This window comes from Eleutherodactylus coqui, chromosome 1 (genome assembly GCF_035609145.1).
Source record: "Eleutherodactylus coqui strain aEleCoq1 chromosome 1, aEleCoq1.hap1, whole genome shotgun sequence".
Classification (NCBI taxonomy): Eukaryota; Metazoa; Chordata; class Amphibia; order Anura; family Eleutherodactylidae; genus Eleutherodactylus; species Eleutherodactylus coqui.
Genome location: NC_089837.1, coordinates 1,860,809 through 1,884,125, shown reverse-complemented (window position 1 = coordinate 1,884,125; position 23,317 = coordinate 1,860,809). Strand labels below are relative to the sequence as shown.

Here is a 23,317-nt window from a genome sequence, read left to right as displayed (position 1 = left end):
CTGGGCCCAGGACAGAGCCTTATGGTCCCCACTTGATACATTCTTCCACTTGGATGTGCAGCCATTTATGACCACTCTTTGAGTACGATCACTCAGCCAGTTGTGAATCCACCTAACAGTTGCCCTGTCAATCCCAGATTTGGTCAGTTTCCCACAATTTCCTCTTCCAGATCATTTATGACAATGTTGGCCAACACTGGGTCTAGGACAGAGCCTTGTGGTCCCATTTGATACATTCTTCCACTTGGATGTGCAGCCATTTATGACCACTCTTTGAGTACGATCACTCAGCCAGTTGTGAATCCACCTAACAGTTGCCTTGTCAATCCCAGATTTGGTCATTTTCTCAATAAGTATGGTCTGAGATACTTTGTCAGATGCTTTACTAAGGTCAGGATATACTATATAATGTATGTTAAGACCTGTTTTATTTACAAAAGTTCTGCACATAAATACGACCTCTCCCCTGTGTGAGTTTTCTGATGATCTGTAAGTTTGTCTTTAGTAATAAATCCTCTCCCACAGTCTAGGCATGTGTATGGTCTCTCTCCTGTGTGACTTCTCTGATGTTTATTAAGATTAGATTTATTTGTAAAACATTTTTCACATTCTAAACAAGTAAATGGTCTCTCTCCTGTGTGACTTCTCTCATGTATAACAAGATATGATTTTTCTGTAAAACCTTTCCCACATTCTGAACATGAATACGGCTTCTCTCCTGTGTGAATTATGTGATGTCGAACAAGATTTGATTTATCTGTAAAACATTTCCCACATTGTGAACATGAATACGGCTTCTCTCCTGTGTGAATTCTCTCATGTTTAACAAGATCTGATTTATTTGTAAAACATTTCCCACATTCTAAACAAGAAAATGGCTTCTCTCCTGTGTGACTTCTCTCATGTATAACAAGACTTCCTTTACTTCTAAAGAATCTCCCACATTCTGAACATGAAAATGATTTCTCTCCTGTGTGAATTCTCCTGTGTGCAGCAAGATTTGATTTATGTGCAAAACATTTCTCACATTCTGAGCATGAATACGGCTTCTCTCCTGTGTGACTTCTCTCATGTACAACAAGACTTGATTTATCTGTAAAACATTTCCCACATTGTGGACATGAATACGGCTTCTCTCCTGAGCGAATTCTTTTGTTGATGAAAAGACCGGAGCTTTTTGTAGACTGTTTTCTACTTTTACCATATTGGGACCTTTTCTCCTCGTCCTGATCAGCAATTATGGTTACAACCTGTGATTGGTCAGGAGAAGGTTCCTCATGATTAGGGGGATTATATGATGGATCTGTACTGTGCAGTCCTGGAGGTACATTAATGGTAATGAGGTTTTCTCCTGAAGAGCGCTGCACCATATCTTCATCTTCTGCTTTATAATTTACTAATAACATGAAGTTTCCCTCAGAGGTCGCACTGGGATTGTCTGACGGGATAAAAAAAATTGATTTCAGGATTTATTTTTTATAAAGTTAAGAAATTATCACATTTCTATTAGGATGGAAACATACATGGAGTTTTTGATTTTCAGGAACAAAACTAGAAGTGGATTCAGCAGGAAGTGAAAGTCCTTCCTTTATGTCTCCCGGTCCTATCAGAGTCAGTAACTACAGAACAGTGTAACCACTTCCTGACCGCAGAACATAAATATACATCATGCAGTTGTGTGTATAGAGCAGCGTTGACACTTCATACCCGGCGCCTATTGGCTGTTTTTCACAGCTTACAGTCACTGCTGCTATTGGAGTTTGCTCTCAATTTAACAGTTAACTATTTAAATGCCGCAGTAAAAACTGCCCACTCATCTAAACAGTCATCCGGAGGGGAAATCCCCTTCCCACGGACCATCAGCCCTACTTGGATACAATTGCCGAATAACAATGGGGTAACATAGCAGCACAAAAGTAGTGAAGGTTCCCTGGGCAACCATGCAGAGCTGTTTATTAAGACTTGCTAGGCCTTAATAGGCAAGACTGAAAAGTAATATATAGTGTATATGAGGGCAAAAATTTTTTTTTAAAAAAGGATGAAAAAAATATTGAAAGTTCAAAAAAGCTTTTTCCCACTTCTCCTATAACACTCTAAACAATAAAACACTATTTGGTTGTTCATAAAAACCCAAACTATTTAATACCGCACTGTTTGTCTTATGGGCCAATGGAAAAATAAATAAAAGTACGCAATTCCACAATTGTCTTTGAGTAAAAAGATGTATTTACTCCAAAGTGCTACTATTAAAAACTACAGGTTGCTCCACAACAATATGAGCCCTCACGCAATCGATGAAAAAACTATAGCGGTTGAGCGTCGCAGACGGTGGCAGCGAGAAGGGAGATCTGTTTTTCCAAAAAAGTTTTCTTTTAAAACTAGCCAAACATAAGAAATGACATTTGTCATTGCCACAATCATAGTGGCAGCAGAATGCAGTTCACAGGGTTTCTTCACTGCACCATGAATGACGATAACACTAAGACCCCCCCCCCCCCCCCACAAACAAATGGCGCAGTCCCACTTATTAACTGTTAAAGATTTTCATTCAGTTTTTCATCAGTACGGAATAAAGTCATTTGCATAAAGTCCGCGGCTGATCTATTCAGTCTACGGCAATACAGTCAATCGGTCACATATTAGGATTAAAATTAACTGTGCAAATAGATAGAAAGGAATCTAGAATGGAGCAGAAAATATATAAAAACTAAGAACAAGGGGAGGGGCGTGCAGATGGGATATTCACTAGGAGAGAACAGCTCTGGGTTTGAGGCCCAGACGACATTTCCTGTGTCCTAGGACCAGCCAGAATCTTGGCCAACTATACCCAATTTTACCGTTGGAAGGATCCTGAGATCGTTAAGGGCTCCCTCCTCTAGGACATTCGTGGACCCATGGGTCCCACCATAAATGAAGGGCCGACCTTGTCTGTAGTGAAACAAGCTTTCAAGGAAACAGTATTAGGATACTGTAGTTGTCAGGGAGTCTAACGATGGAGGGGCGGTGGAACGCCAGCTTCTTGCAATCAGGAGGAAGACATGTCGAATCAGACTCCTGATGTTGGGTGGTAGTGGTCCAATGCCTAAGGTTAGTAAGGCAAAGCAGCGTCCATTACCACAGTTGCGCCAGCATAGATTTGAAGCGCATCTCCAAAATCTCTATCAAAACCCAGATTTGACATAGAGTCTTGGATTTTTTAATGGACTCTAACAAGAGCGACCAGACTGAGATCGTGGCTCTTATAGTTACGGGATGTGGAATATTGTTTTCGGGTGGATAAGAAACCCCAGTAAATGGGTGCATATTGGAACTCTTCCCATTAGATCCTGTTCTATGGCAGGCCAGCTAATTGCTTGAGTAGGATTACCCCAAGTCCCAAAGATGATGAAAGAGAATGGCTGTTAGGGTTCCTGCTGGGATCTGTTGTACTACATGGGTTTTCATCAGCTCAGCTTCACAGGTGGGGATAATTGAGCTGTCTGGGTGTGGAATGCTCCAGCCAGCCAATCCCCCAGGTCTGTTGCTCATATATACCAGCTCCTCTGCTAGAGGCTGCTAGCGTTTTCTCTGTTTGTGTAGTGTGAACAGTGTAAGACAATCTGGCCGTGCGCTCAAATAAGAGAACTAAATGTATAAGTCTGAGTACTCACTCTGAAGGGAGGAGGCTTCCCCAAAAGTCGCACTAATGGGGTATACCTCCACCCTTGGGGTCCCAGGATCGCCTGTAAGTCACTGCAGAGGGTTTCTTCTGTGGAAATGATGCAGTATCACCCGGAGGTAGTTTGTTCTTCTTTATTCCAAAGTGTCAAAGTTCACAAGTGAAAACACACATTCCCACATGTGGAAGCTAAAAAATGGATGCACAGGTATGCAGACGAGGTCCCAACTGGGATAAAGAAGAACAAACTACCTCCGGGTGATACTGCATCATTTCCACAGAATTGTCTCAGACCTGCATGTATGCCCTGAATTAGAGGGTTGGTTTGGATAGCCTCTGACAAAGGTTCCATTATCAGGGGACGTATTAGAGGGCAGAGAGGGCATACCTGTCTGGTGCCACTGGTTATTTCAAAAGCTCCAGAAAGCATCCCAGCTGAGGGGGCGAGTATAAGGCCTGAATAGCTTTCATAATGCTCCCTTCAAAGCCAAATGAACGTAAGGCAGCGAATGCAAAACCCCAGTGAGTTCTGTCAAACTTCTTCTCCACAATCTTCTTCTCCATAATCATAGAATCCTAGACTGGTAGCGTAGGAAGGGACCTCCGGGGTCATCGGGTCCGACCCAATGTTCAGTGCAGAGAAGGCGCTCAGTCTCTCTCCAGCACGGACATCAAGTCTGCTGCGCGTCTTGTGGCATCTGGGGCCGCTCTAGCCCTGGAAAACCCCATCTGATTCAATGAAAGTAGGTTAATTAGTGGCATAGCTATGATTTTGGCAAAGAGGTTTGTATCACAATTGAGCAGAGAAATGTCGGTAACGTTCACTGGACAATCTGGAGTTTCTCCTTGTTTAGGGATTGTGACTGCAGTGGCTTGTAACATTCTGGGGGGAGATCTCCAATCTGGGCCGCTTCATTAAAGGTCCCCACCAGGAAGGGTCAGAGAATAGGCAAAGAATGTTGGTAATTTTCAATCAAGAACCCATCTGGCCTGGCGCTCTGCCCCGATTACAGAGTTTGATAACTTTGTAAGCCTCAGCAGGAGAAACAGGACTATGGAGCACTTCCAGTTCATCACTGGGGATTTTGGGAAGATTGAATTAATTCATTAATCTGTTCTTCTGCTGGGTGATTAGTGGAGGAATCTTGGCTCAGGTTGTAGACCCCCTATGATAAGGACTGAACATATTTACGATTTCCTGAGAAGGAGTAATTTTGTGTGTTTGATCTTTTGACCACACAGAGGGGATTCTAGACGCTGGTCGGATTTGTTTGACCCTTTGAGTTTACTCGGCTTGTTGTAGGATGAGTAGTATGTCATTCGCAGAGCGGTGAGATTCTACTCCTATTCAGATACGAGGGGAGTTCTCAGGGTGGATACGCTGTCCTGTATGTTGGACGGGTCTCCTTGCAGTTGGGCCTCTGCCCTTTTATCTGTTGAAGCAGAGTCCTTACTTGTTCTTTCTTTTGTCTTGGGAAGTCTGATGTATCAGGATACTCTGATGTAGGCCTTATGGGCATTCCAGACTGTTAGGATGGAGGTATCTGAGGGGCTATTAGCAGAATATTCTTTTATATGGGTCTATAGTGTCTCTCTAAGTGTTGGGAGAGCTGGCAGGAGGCGTGAAAGGTGGGAGTCATAGAGTTAAATGTATGGTGCGCAGTCTGACCCCGATATAATCGCCTATTTCTACTTTTTTAGCTAATTGAAATGTCCAAGATCCATCCTAGAGAATGTCTTGTGTCTGTTAGAATTAAAGGAATATTCTCTTGAGGACACTGAGACATCTGAATGTGTCAGATACATCCTCTTTAGTTGGGGAGTTGGGTTGTCGGGTTACCGAGAGTTTTGTTGGATGTGTCTAAAGATTTATCAAGGATCGGGCTGAAATCCCCACAAAATCCGGTGGTCTTCTTCTTAGATTGTTTTCAAATAAAGCTCAGGAAATTAAAAACAATGTATTTAAGAGACATTAGGGAGATCCAAGCTGAGGAGTGGTATTGATCCTACATATTAAGGTAAGGTACCTGCCCCCGGCGTCGCTCACGCATTCAGTTAGTGGGATAGTCACCAAATCTTTGACGGCTATTAAAGCCCTCGCTGTTTTTAAGCTCGCATTCGCCATAAAAAGGTTTGGGAATTGTTATCTTGGGGGATTATGGAAGGAAAAGTGCATCTGTCTGTATGATCTGTCAAGGAGACTTTCCAAACTGATGATCTTGTAAGGGGCTATTCAAGCCATTGGTGTTTAGGGAGGACATTCTAATTGACAGGTTTGTATTTGGGGAGAGGCTTTGAGTAGCTCAGAATTACCATTACCATCAGGACATACCCAAGGCATGTTGGGAAAGGACGCAAAGTACTCATGTAGCAGGGTGACCAAACCAGACATGCCAAAAGGGAAATCCACAACAGTGTGAACCAGAAATAAGGTGAACAGCCAGTAAGCAGTATAATGTGGTATTATTGTACCTTGTCACCGCCGGCAGCTCAGGGTTTGACAGGGCCTTGATGGAGGAACGCCCCGTCATGCCCATAGCTCGTGAATGGGTGACTTCTGTAAGGTCCTCGCAGCAGCGCCTGTATAGATGGTTGCCTGGCCTGGAGGATTAGGGGTTGGTGTCCTTGTTAGGCTTACATTTTTAGCTGTAAATACTTGCATGTTACACGGGTACAGGGGTAACATGGAAGCATTTACAGCGAATAATGCAAGCCTAACATGAACACCAAGCCCTAACCCTAACCCTCCAGCTCAGGCAACAATCCATACATACGCTGCTGCTAGGAGTTTCCCCGAAGCATGTTCCCTGTAGCTGGCACCTCCGCGCGGCAGCAGTCCCCTTGCACTGAAGCTGTACCTTAGCTGCCTAACTGCTCCGGCTGTGCTTCCTGAACTCCCACTGTCTTCCCTGCCACTGCAGCCACTCTGAGGCTTGCCGCTGCTGTTGGGGGATTAGAGATGGCTGTGCTTCTCCAGCCACCGATGCCTCAGCAAGTCCTAACGGCGCTACCACCAGCGCCGCCAGCGGTTGCAGGCTTACCGCTGTCCTCCCCTACCTCTGCATCCTCTAGATCTTCTTGTGCGGCCGGCGCTCCGACTGTTTGCCAATCTCCTCCCCGCCACCACTCATAGCTTTGCCGCTGTCCTCCTCTGCACGCTGCCTCTGAAAGCTTAGTATCCTTCCAGGACCTGCACCTGAGCAGCCAATCCGCTACAGGGGGTGTAACCAGCCTGGCAGTCTCGTCTCCACCAGTACTTCCTGGTGGTGACAAGATACAATAATACTGCATTATGCTACTAAACTTTGGGGAAAAGTTGGACGTGAAAGTGTGATCATCCTCCTATATATAGAAACCAGAAGTGACGTCAGATGCGAGCCAGGTGCAGAGAAACATCGTCGTGACATCAGATCCGCCGCAAGGAGACCGAGGAGCCGAGGGAGCCCCTCGAGGATCCATCTAGTGGGGAGAAAAGGAGGAGCGGGTCCTGGAGCGGCAGGAAGCTAGGGACTGAGATCGTCGCAGTGAGAGGTCCTGATGCTGAGCCTGCGGTTGATGTCATTGGCTGCTGAGGAGGAAGACTGCTGCTGACAAGGACTGATAAGTAACATAGTATGAAGGGAGACAATGTCCATTTAGTTCAGCGTGTTTCAACCCCAACCCCCCCCCCCCCTCCAGGTTAGAACATAAGGGGTTAGTACAGTTAGAACTGACAGATCAGCCAATAGTACCATTAGTAACAAAATGAAATTAAAGAACAAAAAAAAAAAAACTGTATAAATTGTATGACCACGAATGCAAGAAGTCTGATCGGTAAAGTGGGTGAGCTTGAAGCGAGAATGACTGATGAAAGTTATGATGTAGTCGGAATTACGGAAACCTGGCTGGATGAAAAGTGCGATTGGGCGGTGAATTTACAGGGTTACAATCTCATCAGAAGAGACAGTGGGAACCAGAAAGGGGGAGGGGTATGTCTGTACGTTAAATCGTACTTAATGCCGAGGCTACGAGAGGACATAGGGGTAGGATAAGAACAGGTGGAATCTCTGTGGGTAGAAATACAGGGAGGAAAAAAGTAACAAAATTCTGATAGGGGTTTTCTTTAGACCACCAAAAGCAAGAGAAGAAACTGAAATCTTACTATTAAACCCTTAACGACCAGTCCATTGCCTTTTTACATCCTGCCCAAGTGGGCTTTATTCTCTGAGGATGTAAAAACATGCGTCCTACAGAGAATAAAGCCCCGTGGGCTATGGACGTGACAGCTCCAGGTAGCCGACAGCATTGAGCTGTCATCCCGGGCTTCGGGGACCCCCCCTCCCCGGCATTGCGATCGGCGCTATCCAATGGATAGCGCCGATCGCATAAAAGTTACAAAAAGTACAAAAAAAGTTAAAGATTCAGCTGCCCTGATGGATCGGATCCATCAGGGCAGCTGAAATTACTTACCCGTCTTCTCCGGGGTCTTCCCAGACCCGCCTGCACAGAAGCCCGGGAGCCATGGGGCAAATTCAAAATCGCGGCCCCAGCCCCGTGATCGCCCTTATCTAATGGATAGCGGCAATCACGAAAAAGTTTACAAAAGTTAAAAAAAAGTACAAGTTTCACCTCCCTTCATGGATCCGATCCTTGAGGGGATGTGAAAATACTCCCCTCCGGTCCGCCGATGTCCCCGGTGTTATGGGACCCGAAGTCCCCCTCTGCGCACGCGCGCTTGATGATTGACATGTGTAGCCAGGAGCAGAGAGATTATACCGGGGACATGATCACTGTTACCCAATGGATAACAGTGATCATGTAAAGTAAAAAAAAGTGTAAAAAGTAAAAAAAAAGTTAAAAAAAAGGTTTAAAAAGCGTGTATGTTTCATCTCCCCCCACAGATCATATCCGTGAGGGAGGATGAAAGTACGTACATAAGGCCCCGGATTTATCCACGGACCTTACCCCAGCTTCTGCGCACCCGCCCGTTGCCAAAATGGTGGACGCATGCGCAAAAGCTGTGGATTGCCAGGATAATTGAAATTCTCCCTGCTCCTGGCTACAAAACTGAGCCAAGAGCCCAGAGATTTCACGGGGGGCCGCGGTGAGTGGTTCCTGGTCACGTGTTCGCCGTTATCCAATGGATAATGGCCGTCACGTAAAAGTAAAAAAAAAATTGAAGTTTCATCTCCCCTCACTGATGCGATCGGTGAGATGAGATGAAACTTTTTACCAGAGGCCTGAGTATTTGAACCCCCGACGTGATCCTCCTCCGTGAACTTACCCGGATTCTGCACATGCGACCGTCGACAAAATGCCGGACACATGCGCAGGAGTCGGGGAGCCCAGGAAACTTAAAATCTCCTTGCTCCCAGGGACCAACGGTCGCCAAGAGCCTGGAGCAGTGACCTCGTTGAGCGGTCCCCGGTCACAAAAAAAAAAGGAGCGATCTAACATAGGTCGGTCTCACATGACCAGATAGGAATTACGGATTCCGCATGCGTCTGATCCGCGCTAATACGCAGACCAATCGCATTGGATTACACAATTCCGCTCACATTAGTGGGTTGGAATTACGTAATCCACTTGCAGCAGGTTCTATTGTTGTGCCCCATGGTCGCAGATATACCCGCTGCCCATACGCAACTACGTTGTATACGGGCTGCGGGTACCCGCGTCATCGCTAAGCGACGGTGCGGGAAATACAAACAAACAAAAAAAATTTGTACTGCGCATGACCGCCTGTGTGAGTAGGCAGTTATGCGCAGTACAATACGCGGCCGTGCGCAGGGTCACGGCCGGCTCACAGCTGGGATCTGCAGCAGACCTTTGCAAGCGGATTCCACCTACGGCTGCGTGAGCCCGGCGTTATTCAGACCGCTACCTGTAATACGTAATTTACAAGAAGCCCCGGAAACACTCGCCTTCATGCAGTTCCAGGAGCAGCTTGTTGAGCGCCTTCTGTGTGAGACCGCCGCAAGATTGTGAAGACTCACAGAGCGCCACTTTTTACACCCCATACCCGCTACTGAGGTCAAAAAATGACCCCCAAAAAGCATGAGAGGAGGGGGGATACCCGGTTTTATTGCCCCATGTACCCATCCAACCAGCCTCCGTAATTACCCCTGTCTTCGGAAATACCACACAGTTCACATTATTACTTTTATCTAAGATTTGGGGAACGCCGAAAAGGGGAGGGGGGGGGGGGGGTTATATTTAGGGAGTCAATTTTTATTCCGTACAAATGAGCAATGGGGCCTGGAATTTATTCAGTTGTGCCCTGCAATCCAACGGGTGCTCCCTCCATTATAAGCCTTGCCATGGGCCCTGTAAGTAGATTAGGGCCACAATGGGTATGTTTCTGAACTCGGGACAAATGGGGGGATCCATTTTGGGGTGAACGTCTTCATTCCTATGTACACTGTACAAAAAAACTGTTTTTACATTTAAAAAAATTCTCAAAAAAAATTGAAAATCATAATTTTTTCCTTCTGCTTTGATAACATTCAGTCAAATACTGTGGGGTCAAAATACGCAGTACACCTCAGATGAATTTGTTAAGGGGTCTAGTTTTCAAAATGGGGTCATTTGTGGGGGTTCTCTATGGTTTTGGCCGCTCAAGAACTCTACAAGTGGGCAATGGGGCATAAAAGGCCTTCAAGCAAAATTTATGTTCTAAAAGCCACCGATTACTCCTTTCATTTTGGGCCCCGTTGTGCATGCGGACATAAGATTAGGGCCACAATGGGTATATTTCTGAAAACAGCACAAACAGGGGGATCCATTTTGGGGTGCAAGTCTTCATTCATGTGTGTGCTGTACAAAAAAGCTGTTTTTAAAATGACAGAATTGCCAAAAAAATTTAAAAAAAAATCACAATTTTTTCCTTTTGCCTGGCTTGAATTCATTCAAAAACTGTGGGGTCAAAATACACAGTACACCCCTAGATAAATTCGTTAAGGGGTCTAGTTTTCCAAATGGGGTCATTTGTGGGGGTTTTCTATGGTTTTGGGCGCTCAAGAACTCTACATGTGTGCTATGGGGCCTAAAAATTTCTGTTCTGAAAGCCACCGACTACTCCTTTCCTTTTGGGCCCCGTTGTGCATCCAGACATAACATTAGGGCCACAATAGGTATATTTTTGAACACAGGACAAACATGGAAATCCATTTTAGGGTGAAAATCCTCATTTTCATGTAAACTATAGAAAAAAAATGTGTCTTTAAAATGACATATTTGCAAAAATATGAAATTTTACTTTTTCTCCTCTAAATTGAATTAATTCCTGGAAAAAAACTGCGAGGTCAAAATACTCCTGACACCCCTCAGTGAATACATTAAGGGGTGTAGTTTTTAAAATAGGGTCATTTGTGGGGGTATCTATTATTCTAACACCTATAAGCCTTTGTAAACTTGGCTTGGTGTAGGAAAACAAAATGTTCTTCAAAATGCTGAAATGTAATGTTAAATTTGTACGTCTCCTAAATGGTTAAAAAACATAAAAGTTTTTCAAATGTGCTTCCAGAATAAAGTAAACTGATGGAAATATATACCTTACTATCGGTAACATTAATTGGGACAACATCATCAAAAATATCAGTACAGAGGACAAATGGGAGAAGTTTAAAAGGATCCTAATCGCCTCATGTGAGCAGTTCATACCCTTCAAAAATAAAAGAACTTCAAGTAAAAGGAAACCAATGTGGCTCGACAAGACGGTAAGAGGGGCAATAAACAAAAAAAGAAAGCGTTCAAACTACTAAAGCAAGAAGGCAGCAAAGAAGTGCTAAAATCGTACAGGGGAAAAAACTATATGTGAAGAAAAGATTAAAATTGCTAAGGAGGAGGCAGAAAGACTGATCACCAAAGAGAGCAAAAACAACCCAAAACTGTTTTTTAATTATATTAACAGCAAAAGGATTTGCACTGAGAGCACTGGCCCTTTAAGAAATAATGCAGGAGAAATCATTGAAGACGATGAAGGAAAGGCAAATCTATTAAATAGTTTTTTTTCAAGTGTATTCACAAACGAAAAAAAAATATTTCATGAGATACAGGGGAATAAAACGAACCCCTCACAAAATATCTCATACCTAACACAGGAGGAGGTGCGGAACCGCTTAAAGAAGATTAAAATCGATAAATCGCCAGGCCCAGAAGGAATACACCCACCCAAGGGTACCAAGGGAACTAAGTGATGTGATAGCTAGACTGCTATATCTTATATTTATGGACGCCATCGAGACCAGGGTTGTACCACTGGATTGGCGCATTGCCAACGTGGTTCCAATATACAAAAAGGGATCCAAAAGAAAGCCTGGTAACTACAGGCCGGTAAGTCTCACTTCAGTAACTGGAAAAATATTCAAGGGGTTTCTGAGAGACGCCATCCTGGAATACCTCAAGGAGAATAAGGGAATAACTCCTCACCAGCACGGGTTCATGAAGGATTGATCATGTCAGACCAATTTGATCAGCTTCTACAATGAAGTAAGCTCTAGGCTGGACCAGGGAGAGTCTATTGATCTTGTATATCTGGACTTCTCTAAAGCGTTTGACACCGTGCCACATAATAGGCTGATATATAAAATGAAAGAGCTCGGACTGGGCGAAAACGTGTGTAAGTGGGGAAAGAACTGGCTAAGAGATAGAAAGCAGAGGGTGGTAATAAATGGTTCGTACTCTGATTGGACCACCGTCACTAGTGGGGGCCACAGGGTTCAGTATTAGGCCCCACTCTGTTCAATATATTTATCAACGACCTGATAGAGGGGCTGCACAGCAAAATATCAGTATCTGCAGATAATACAAAATTATACAAGATAACCAATACAACGGAGGACAATGTGCGGCTACAAACGGACCGAGATAAGTCGGGGGCTTGGGGGGGGGGGGGGGGGAGATGGTGAATGAAGGTCAATGTGGATAAATGTAAGGTTCTGCACATGGGCAGGAGAAACGGGTGTCACCAATATACACTAAATGGGGTACTGCTAGGGAAAAGACCTGGGGGTACTAGTGGACTGTAGACTAAACTGCAGTAACCAATGCCAGTCAGCTGCTGCAAAAGCTAATAAAGTCTTGGGGTGCAGTAAAAGAGGTATAGGGGCGAGGGGCGAGAACATTATCCTCCCCCTATATAAGGCACTTGTCAGGCCTCACGTGGAATACTGCGTACAGTTCTGGTCACCGGGGCTCAGGAAAGATGTTACAGTGCTGGAGGGGTTCAAAGAAGGGCAACTAAACTAATACATGGAATGACGGGACTGGAATACTCAGAGAGGCACCAAAACTGGGATTATTCACCCCGGAATAAAGACGGCTAAGGGGCGACCAAATAACTCTGTATAAATACATGAGGGGACGATACAAGGATCTCTGCCATGATCTGTTTACACCCAGGACTGCGACGGTAACAAGAGGACATCCGCTACGTCTAGAAGAAAGCAGGTTTCATCACCAAGACAGAAGGGGGTTCTTTACTGTAAGAGCAGTGAGACTGTGGAACTCTCTGCCTGAGGACGTGGTGATGGCAGGATCCATAGAGGAGTGTAAGAGGGACTAGATGTCTCTCTGTGATATTACAGGATATAGACAGTAGGTGACCAGCGGGTTGGTGATCCAGGGATTACTCTGGCTGCCATTAGGGAGTCCGGAATGAATTTTTTTCCTCCATTCGAACCCATTGGCTCTGTGGCTTTTTTTGCCTTCCTCTGGATCAACAACACAGGAGGATAAACGGGCTGAACTGGATGGAGATTGTCTTCATTCAGCCTAACATACTATGTTACTATGTACATAAGACAAGCGGGAGGTAAGGAGACCTCTGGAATACTCCAGGCTTGGGGGAGGGGATGCAGTGTTAGTGCGGACCCCATGGCTTGAGGATGGATTGGCCTTCCTCCATCTTATCACTTTTCCCCGTCCTTAAAGACCAATCATTTCTCAGCAGGTAATCTCATGGTGCCGAAGCGGTCGTGACGGGGGAAAGCTCTTCCTCTGATGGCAGGTCAAATTCTTGTAGGTCCCGGGGGTCAGGGCCTCCAATGTGACGTCTCGGGCTAACGGATGTTGGGTTGCGCCATCTATGTGCGCCGTTCGGCAGCGGATCTCGTGATTGGCTGGGGGAAGAAGCGTCTGTATTAGGTTTTGTACGTAATCGATGAAATCCGAATTTTGGGCTTTTTCCGGAATCCCTCTAAATGTGACATTGTTTGGCTGCTGCGGCCTCCATGTTGGCATCAGAGCTTCAGATCCGAGAGCGGCGGCCCATCGCTGTGGGGACTCTTCCATCGTGGATTCAGTCTGATGTCTCCACCCTGGGGGTCAGTAAAGATGGACGGATCATACTGTAATCATCACTTCCACAGCCCCCCAGAAGCCGCCTTGTGGGGCTCAGCCTGCTGTTAGTGGGGTCGCTCCGCTTTCCTGTGCGCTGAGGGTTCTCTTCCCTTCTGGGTTTTGTTTTACAGGACTGGAGGAAGCGGAGTTCTGTGATCCTCTACCGGGGGCCCTGCAAGGGTTAATCTCCTTTGCCACCTGGCAGCAGGGGGCATCACAGTAAGGGAGCTGCCAGCTGATCTCTGCCCTACATCCGCTAACACTATGCTGGGGGCTGCGAGGCGGGAAGATGCCAGCTGCCCCCCGTGGTGCAAGTAGCTGGAGGTGAGATTATTTTGCTGCTGCTAGCACTCTGCAGGACCTCGAGGGAGTCCATCCTGGTGTACTTCAGGCCCCGCCCCTGCAGTCAGGACCCACCCCAGTCAGCCCACGCCCACACCAAGGCCCCGCACAGCAGAAAGGAACCGCAACTGCAGTCAGGCCACGCCCTGGATTCAGGTCCCTGTAGTCAGACCACGCCCCCCGTCCAGCCCCACCCTGCAATCAGGCCACGCCCCCACAGTTGCAGTTTTTCAGTCCTTGCACACACAGCCATCACTGGAGACACTACTAGTTCTGGGAGGAAAAGAATGACAAGAAGTAAAAGTAATGAAAACTATATGAAAAACTAGAGGAAAATGATGGCGCCGAACTGGATCTCAGTGACGACGTTTATACAGTTCCTGAAGGGCTACTAGAGCGCTAAGGAGCAACCAAACCTTAAGGACCCCCCAGCTCATCATCACCTACCTGCAGGAACGTCCTCCTCCACTTCACTCTTCCACGGGTGATCGCCCCTCATCCTCTCTTCTTCTACCTCCACTTTAATATCATCTTCACCCTGATGTGTCATATGGAAGAATTCAGTACAATATGGCGGAGCGGCGGGAAATCTAACCGACCGCCGAAATCTATGTCTGCAGGAGGAAAGAGCTCCACCCCCTATATAGAGAGAGCTCCACCCCCTATATAGAGCAGGACTAGGGAGCTCCACCCCCCATATAGAGCAGGACCCGAGAGCTCCACCCCCTATATAGAGCAGGACCAGAGAGCTCCACCCCCCATATAGAGCAGGACCAGGGAGCTCCACCCCCCATATAGAGCAGGACCAGAGAGCTCCACCCCCTATATAGAGCAGGACCAGAGCTCTACCCCTTATATAGAGCAGGACGAGAAAGCTCCACCCCCTATATAGAGCAGGACCAGAGAGCTCAGCTCTCTAAATAGATGTAGTACAGGGCACAGCACTTTCTACCTGCCAGTTCCCCGGGACATCTTCCTCTGGATAGTTTCTCCTCCCGCCTCCATCTGTGGAGACAAACAGTGATGGAATAGATTATACATCCAATGATGGGAGAATGTAGGCGACCTCATACCAGCCGCCTCTTACCTGGTGAACCCACCTGCAGCATGGTGGCCGCAAACACAGCCCTCTACATACTCCCACTCCTCTTACCTGGTGACCCCGCCTCCAGCATGGCGGCCGCGAACACATCCCTCTACATCCTCCCACTCCTCTTACCTGGTGACCCCGCCTCCAGCATGGCGGCCCCGTACACATCCCTCTACATCCTCCCACTCCTCTTACCTGGTGACCCCGCCTCCAGCATGGCGGCCCCGTACACATCCCTCTACATACTCCCACTCCTCTTACCTGGTGGCCCCGCCTCCAGCATGGCGGCCCCGTACACATCCCTCTACATCCTCCCACTCCTCTTACCTGGTGACCCCGCCTCCAGCATGGCGGCCCCGTACACATCCCGCCGGCCCTCTACATCCTCCCACTCCTCTTACCTGGTGACCCCGCCTCCAGCATGGCGGCCCCGTACACATCCCGCCGGCCCTCTACATCCTCCCACTCCTCTTACCTGGTGACCCCGCCTCCAGCATGGCGGCCCCGTACACATCCCTCTACATCCTCCCACCCCTCTTACCTGGTGACCCCGCCTCCAGCATGGCGGCCCCGTACACATCCCGCCGGCCCTCTACATACTCCCACCCCTCTTACCTGGTGGCCCCGCCTCCAGCATGGCGGCCCCGTACACATCCCTCTACATCCTCCCACTCCTCTTACCTGGTGACCCCGCCTCCAGCATGGCGGCCCCGTACACATCCCGCCGGCCCTCTACATCCTCCCACTCCTCTTACCTGGTGACCCCGCCTCCAGCATGGCGGCCCCGTACACATCCCGCCGGCCCTCTACATACTCCCACTCCTCTTACCTGGTGACCCCGCCTCCAGCATGGCGGCCGTGTACACATCCCTCTACATACTCCCACTCCTCTTACCTGGTGGCCCCGCCTCCAGCATGGCGGCCCCGTACACATCCCGCCGGCCCTCTACATACTCCCACTCCTCTTACCTGCTGACCCCGCCTCCAGCATGGCGGCCGCGTACACATCCCGCCGGCCCTCTACATACTCCCACTCCTCTTACCTGCTGACCCCGCCTCCAGCATGGCGGCCGCGTACACATCCCGCCGGCCCTCTACATACTCCCACTCCTCTTACCTGGTGACCCCGCCTCCAGCATGGCGGCCCCGTACACATCCCTCTACATCCTCCCACCCCTCTTACCTGGTGGCCCCGCCTCCAGCATGGCAGCCCCGTACACATCCCGCCGGCCCTCTACATACTCCCACTCCTCTTACCTGGTGACCCCGCCTCCAGCATGGCAGCCCCGTACACATCCCTCTACATCCTCCCACTCCTCTTACCTGGTGGCCCCGCCTCCAGCATGGCGGCCCCGTACACATCCCTCTACATCCCCCACTCCTCTTACCTGGTGACCCCGCCTCCAGCATGGCGGCCCCGTACACATCCCGCCGGCCCTCTACATACTCCCACCCCTCTTACCTGGTGACCCCGCCTCCAGCATGGCGGCCCCGTACACATCCCTCTACATCCTCCCACTCCTCTTACCTGGTGACCCCGCCTCCAGCATGGCGGCCCCGTACACATCCCGCCGGCCCTCTACATACTCCCACTCCTCTTACCTGGTGGCCCCGCCTCCAGCATGGCGGCCCCGTACACATCCCGCCGGCCCTCTACATACTCCCACTCCCCTTACCTGGTGACCCCGCCTCCAGCATGGCGGCCCCGTACACATCCCGCCGGCCCTCTACATCCTCCCACTCCTCTTACCTGGTGGCCCCGCCTCCAGCATGGCGGCCCCGTACACATCCCGCCGGCCCTCTACATCCTCCCACTCCTCTTACCTGGTGACCCCGCCTCCAGCATGGCGGCCCCGTACACATCCCTCTACATCCTCCCACCCCTCTTACCTGGTGACCCCGCCTCCAGCATGGCGGCCCCGTACACATCCCGCCGGCCCTCTACATACTCCCACCCCTCTTACCTGGTGGCCCCGCCTCCAGCATGGCGGCCCCGTACACATCCCTCTACATCCTCCCACTCCTCTTACCTGGTGACCCCGCCTCCAGCATGGCGGCCCCGTACACATCCCGCCGGCCCTCTACATCCTCCCACTCCTCTTACCTGGTGACCCCGCCTCCAGCATGGCGGCCCCGTACACATCCCGCCGGCCCTCTACATACTCCCACTCCTCTTACCTGGTGACCCCGCCTCCAGCATGGCGGCCGTGTACACATCCCTCTACATACTCCCACTCCTCTTACCTGGTGGCCCCGCCTCCAGCATGGCGGCCCCGTACACATCCCGCCGGCCCTCTACATACTCCCACTCCTCTTACCTGCTGACCCCGCCTCCAGCATGGCGGCCGCGTACACATCCCGCCGGCCCTCTACATACTCCCACTCCTCTTACCTGCTGACCCCGCCTCCAGCATGGCGGCCGCGTACACATCCCGCCGGCCCTCTACATACTCCCACTCCTCTTACCTGGTGACCCCGCCTCCAGCATGGCGGCCCCGTACACATCCCTCTACATCCTCCCACCCCTCTTACCTGGTGGCCCCGCCTCCAGCATGGCAGCCCCGTACACATCCCGCCGGCCCTCTACATACTCCCACTCCTCTTACCTGGTGACCCCGCCTCCAGCATGGCAGCCCCGTACACATCCCTCTACATCCTCCCACTCCTCTTACCTGGTGGCCCCGCCTCCAGCATGGCGGCCCCGTACACATCCCTCTACATCCCCCACTCCTCTTACCTGGTGACCCCGCCTCCAGCATGGCGGCCCCGTACACATCCCGCCGGCCCTCTACATACTCCCACCCCTCTTACCTGGTGACCCCGCCTCCAGCATGGCGGCCCCGTACACATCCCTCTACATCCTCCCACTCCTCTTACCTGGTGACCCCGCCTCCAGCATGGCGGCCCCGTACACATCCCGCCGGCCCTCTACATACTCCCACTCCTCTTACCTGGTGGCCCCGCCTCCAGCATGGCGGCCCCGTACACATCCCGCCGGCCCTCTACATACTCCCACTCCCCTTACCTGGTGACCCCGCCTCCAGCATGGCGGCCCCGTACACATCCCGCCGGCCCTCTACATCCTCCCACTCCTCTTACCTGGTGGCCCCGCCTCCAGCATGGCGGCCCCGTACACATCCCGCCGGCCCTCTACATACTCCCACTCCTCTTACCTGGTGGCCCCGCCTCCAGCATGGCGGCCCCGTACACATCCCGCCGGCCCTCTACATACTCCCACTCCTCTTACCTGGTGGCCCCGCCTCCAGCATGGCGGCCGCGTACACATCCCGCCGGCCCTCTACATACTCCCACTCCTCTTACCTGGTGACCCCGCCTCCAGCATGGCGGCCCCGTACACATCCCTCTACATACTCCCACTCCTCTTACCTGGTGGCCCCGCCTCCAGCATGGCGGCCCCGTACACATCCCTCTACATCCTCCCACTCCTCTTACCTGGTGACCCCGCCTCCAGCATGGCGGCCCCGTACACATCCCGCCGGCCCTCTACATCCTCCCACTCCTCTTACCTGGTGACCCCGCCTCCAGCATGGCGGCTCCGTACACATCCCGCCGGTCCTCTACATACTCCCACCCCTCTTACCTGGTGGCCCCGCCTCCAGCATGGCGGCCGCGTACACATCCCGCCGGCCCTCTGCATCCTCCCACTCCTCTTACCTGGTGACCCCGCCTCCAGCATGGCGGCCCCGTACACATCCCGCCGGCCCTCTACATACTCCCACTCCTCCATGGAGAAATAGACGGCCACATCCTGACACCTTACAGGAACCTGACAACACAATATCCAGTCATCAGCCAGAGCCCCCCGCTAGAATGTCCCCCCACATTCCCCGCAGTCACCTCTCCTGTCAGCAGCTCCGTCATCTTGTTGGTGAGTTCTAGAAGCTTCTGGATCAGGGAGTGAGGATGGATGATGGGAGTCGCTGTCTTCTTCACTGCTGTGTACTCCTGTGGATGGAGGGAGACGCTCAGGGATGGCCCAAATACAAGACAGATGGGAGGAATGGAGGGAAGTTCACCTCTCCGGTCAGCAGGTAGATGATCTCCCAGGTGACGGCTAATATCCTTCCGCTCATCTCCGTGCCGTCCATCGGGGCCTGAGGAGAGAGAGGTCACAGGGTACCGGCTGATAACAGAGAGCGCAACCCCTGTACTGCTGTATATATATATCCTCTGATACCGGCTGATAACAGAGAGCGCAACCCCTGTACTGCTGTATATATATATCCTCTGATACCGGCTGATAACAGAGAGCGCAACCCAGATGTGTGTGTGTGTATATATATATATATATATATATCCTCTGATACCGGCTGATAACAGAGAGAGCAACCCCTGTACTGCTGTATATATATCCTCTGATACCGGCTGATAACAGAGAGCGCAACCCCTGTACTGCTGTATATATATATCCTCTGATACCGGCTGATAACAGAGAGCGTAACCCCTGTACTGCTGTATATATATATCCTCTGATACCGGCTGATAACAGAGAGCGCAACCCCTGTACTGCTGTATATATATATCCTCTGATACCGGCTGATAACAGAGAGCGCAACCCCTGTACTGCTGTATATATATATCCTCTGATACCGGCTGATAACAGAGAGAACAACCCCTGTACTGCTGTATATATATATCCTCTGATACCTGCTGATAACAGAGAGCGCAACCCCTGTACTGCTGTATATATATATCCTCTGATACCGGCTGATAACAGAGAGCGCAACCCCTGTACTGCTGTATATATATATATATATATCCTCTGATACCGGCTGATAACAGAGAGCGCAACCCCTGTACTGCTGTATATATATCCTCTGATACCGGCTGATAACAGAGAGCGCAACCGCTGTACTGCTGTGTATATATATATCCTCTGATACCGGCTGATAACAGAGAGAACAACCCCTGTACTGCTGTATATATATATCCTCTGATACCGGCTGATAACAGAGAGCGCAACCCCTGTACTGCTGTATATATATATCCTCTGATACCGGCTGATAACAGAGAGCGCAACCCCTGTACTGCTGTATATATATATATATATATCCTCTGATACCGGCTGATAACAGAGAGCGCAACCCCTGTACTGCTGTATATATATATCCTCTGATACCGGCTGATAACAGAGAGCGCAACCCCTGTACTGCTGTATATATATCCTCTGATACCGGCTGATAACAGAGAGCGCAACCGCTGTACTGCTGTGTATATATATATCCTCTGATACCGGCTGATAACAGAGAGCGCAACCCCTGTACTGCTGTGTATATATATATCCTCTGATACCGGCTGATAACAGAGAGCGCAACCCCAGTACTGCTGTATATATATATATATATATATATATATATATATATATATATATATATATATATATATCCTCTGATACCGGCTGATAACAGAGAGTGCAACCCCTCTACTGCTGTATATATACATCCTCTGATACCGGCTGATAACAGAGAGCGCACCCCCTGTACTGCTGTATATATATCCTCTGGTACCGGCTGATAACAGAGAGCGCAACCCCTGTACTGCTGTATATATATATCCTCTGATACCGGCTGATAACAGAGAGCGCAACCCCTGTACTGCTGTATATATATATATATCCTCTGATACCGGCTGATAACAGAGAGCACAACCCCTGTACTGCTGTATATATATATCCTCTGATACCGGCTGATAACAGAGAGCGCAACCCCTGTACTGCTGTATATATACATCCTCTGGTACCGGCTGATAACAGAGAGCACAACCCCTGTACTGCTGTATACATATCCTCTGATACCGGCTGATAACAGAGAGCGCAACCCCTGTACTGCTGTATATATATATATATATATCCTCTGATACCGGCTGATAACAGAGAGCACAACCCCCATGTCAGCTTACTGTACTGCTGTATATATATATCCTCTGATACCGGCTGATAACAGAGAGCGCAACCCCCATGTCAGCTTACTGTACTGCTGTATATATATCCTCTGATACCGGCTGATAACAGAGAGCGTAACCCCTGTACTGCTGTATATATATATCCTCTGATACCGGCTGATAACAGAGAGCACAACCCCTGTACTGCTGTATATATATATATCCTCTGATACCGGCTGATAACAGAGAGCACAACCCCTGTACTGCTGTATATATACATCCTCTGGTACCGGCTGATAACAGAGAGCACAACCCCTGTACTGCTGTATACATATCCTCTGATACCGGCTGATAACAGAGAGCGCAACCCCTGTACTGCTGTATATATATATATATATATATATATATATATATATATATATATATATATCCTCTGATACCGGCTGATAACAGAGAGCGCAACCCCTGTACTGCTGTATATATATATATCCTCTGATACCTGCTGATAACAGAGCGCAACCCCTGTACTGCTGTATATATATATATATATATATATATATATCCTCTGATACCGGCTGATAACAGAGAGCGCAACCCCCATGTCAGCTTACTGTACTGCTATATAAATATATGTATATATCCTTTGATACCGGCTGATGACAGAGAGCGCAACCCTTGTACTGCTGTATATATATATCCTGTGGTACCGGCTGATAACAGAGGGTGCACCCCCCCATGTCAGCTTACTGTCCTGCTGTATATATATATCCTTTGATAGCGGCTGATAACAGAGAGCGTAACCCCTATGTCAGCTTACTGTACTGCTGTATATATATATCCTTTGATAGCGGCTGATAACAGAGAGCGCAACCCCCATGTCAGCTTACTGTACTGCTGTATTTATATATCCTCTGATACCGGCTGATAACAGAGAGCGCAACCCCTGATGTCAGCTTACCGTACTGCTGTATATATATATATCCCCTGATACTGGCTGATAACAGAGAGAACAACCCCTGATGTCAGCTTACCGTACTGCTGTATATATATATATATCCTCTGATACCGGCTGATAACAGAGAAAAACACTCAAAGATTCACTGCAGTAGCTGAAGGACCTGTGGTGACATCACTGTCATGTGACTAGGAGGCGGAGCTAGTATCAGTCAGGCGGGGAGGAGCTGTGTTGTCATTATATATCACGCCCACGGTCGGGTATCTGGCGCCCCCTACAGACCTCATACTCACCTGTCTGTCCCCGCGGTGAGAGTGTCGGCCGTCCGCTCTGCTCGCTGGGAGCTGTTGGTGTGATGTTCTTCAGTTGATTTCCGCTGGCGGGGTGGGAGGATCGTCTGCGGACGCGGTGGGCGTCTGATCTCTGTCCACGGACACTCTGTCTAAGGCCGCCTGCAGACGGGCGAGTCGGATCCGGCTGCGAGGACCCGAGCACCTGCAGGGACCCGAGCGTACTCACCCGCGCCCCGCACAGAAATGGTACATGCTGCGGTTTGTTTGCCGCGCGATATTTCGCAAAACCAAATCGCGGCCGTCTGCATAGGATTGCGTTTCTTACCGCAATCCTATGCAGGCTTGCAGCGGAGGAAATCCCGCCGCAGAATTTCTGCTCGTGTGCAGGGGGCCTAAAGCAGCGAGGTGTAACAAGGCTTTATGGTGAAGGTTCAATATACATTACACACATATATACCCACATACATACCAACATATATATCACATATGCAACCCATATATATATATACTAGCTGATATACCCGGCTTCGCCCGAGTTAATTTGGTACTGGTGTTTATCTGCTGTTCACACGGAAAATCTTATGAAGTCGTGGTTACTTTAGAGATACTGAGGAAAAACATATGTTCACCATTTTGCATAGTTCTCTGCGTTACCCAGGAAACACCACGTGGAGGCAACCATGCGACGTTTCCTTCATATAAAATTGCATCAGGAAGTGAGAGAATTAGATTACGTACATAAAATTTGGACGCTAATT

General features: G+C 49.2%; 3 protein-coding genes across 5 annotated transcripts in view; 1 reads left to right on the top strand and 2 right to left on the bottom strand.

Annotated features, from left to right (window-relative positions):
• The window catches only part of LOC136617429 (zinc finger protein 300-like), a 1,148,901-nt gene that overhangs the window by 207,643 nt on the left and 917,941 nt on the right, over positions 1-23,317 (bottom strand). The gene's annotated exons all lie outside the window — the stretch shown is intronic.
• LOC136617486 (zinc finger protein 84-like) overlaps positions 1-23,317 on the top strand; it is a 522,213-nt gene that overhangs the window by 442,701 nt on the left and 56,195 nt on the right. The gene's annotated exons all lie outside the window — the stretch shown is intronic.
• Positions 410-22,286, bottom strand: LOC136617912 (zinc finger protein 300-like). Its single transcript, XM_066594291.1, has 6 exons — positions 22,270-22,286; positions 19,448-19,525; positions 19,269-19,376; positions 15,273-15,325; positions 14,768-14,858; positions 410-1,438 (listed from the first exon to the last, which is right to left on the bottom strand). The coding sequence occupies exons 5-6, from the start codon at positions 14,817-14,819 to the stop codon at positions 432-434; spliced, it is 1,059 nt and encodes a 352-aa protein (XP_066450388.1). The 5' UTR covers positions 14,820-14,858; positions 15,273-15,325; positions 19,269-19,376; positions 19,448-19,525; positions 22,270-22,286; the 3' UTR covers positions 410-431.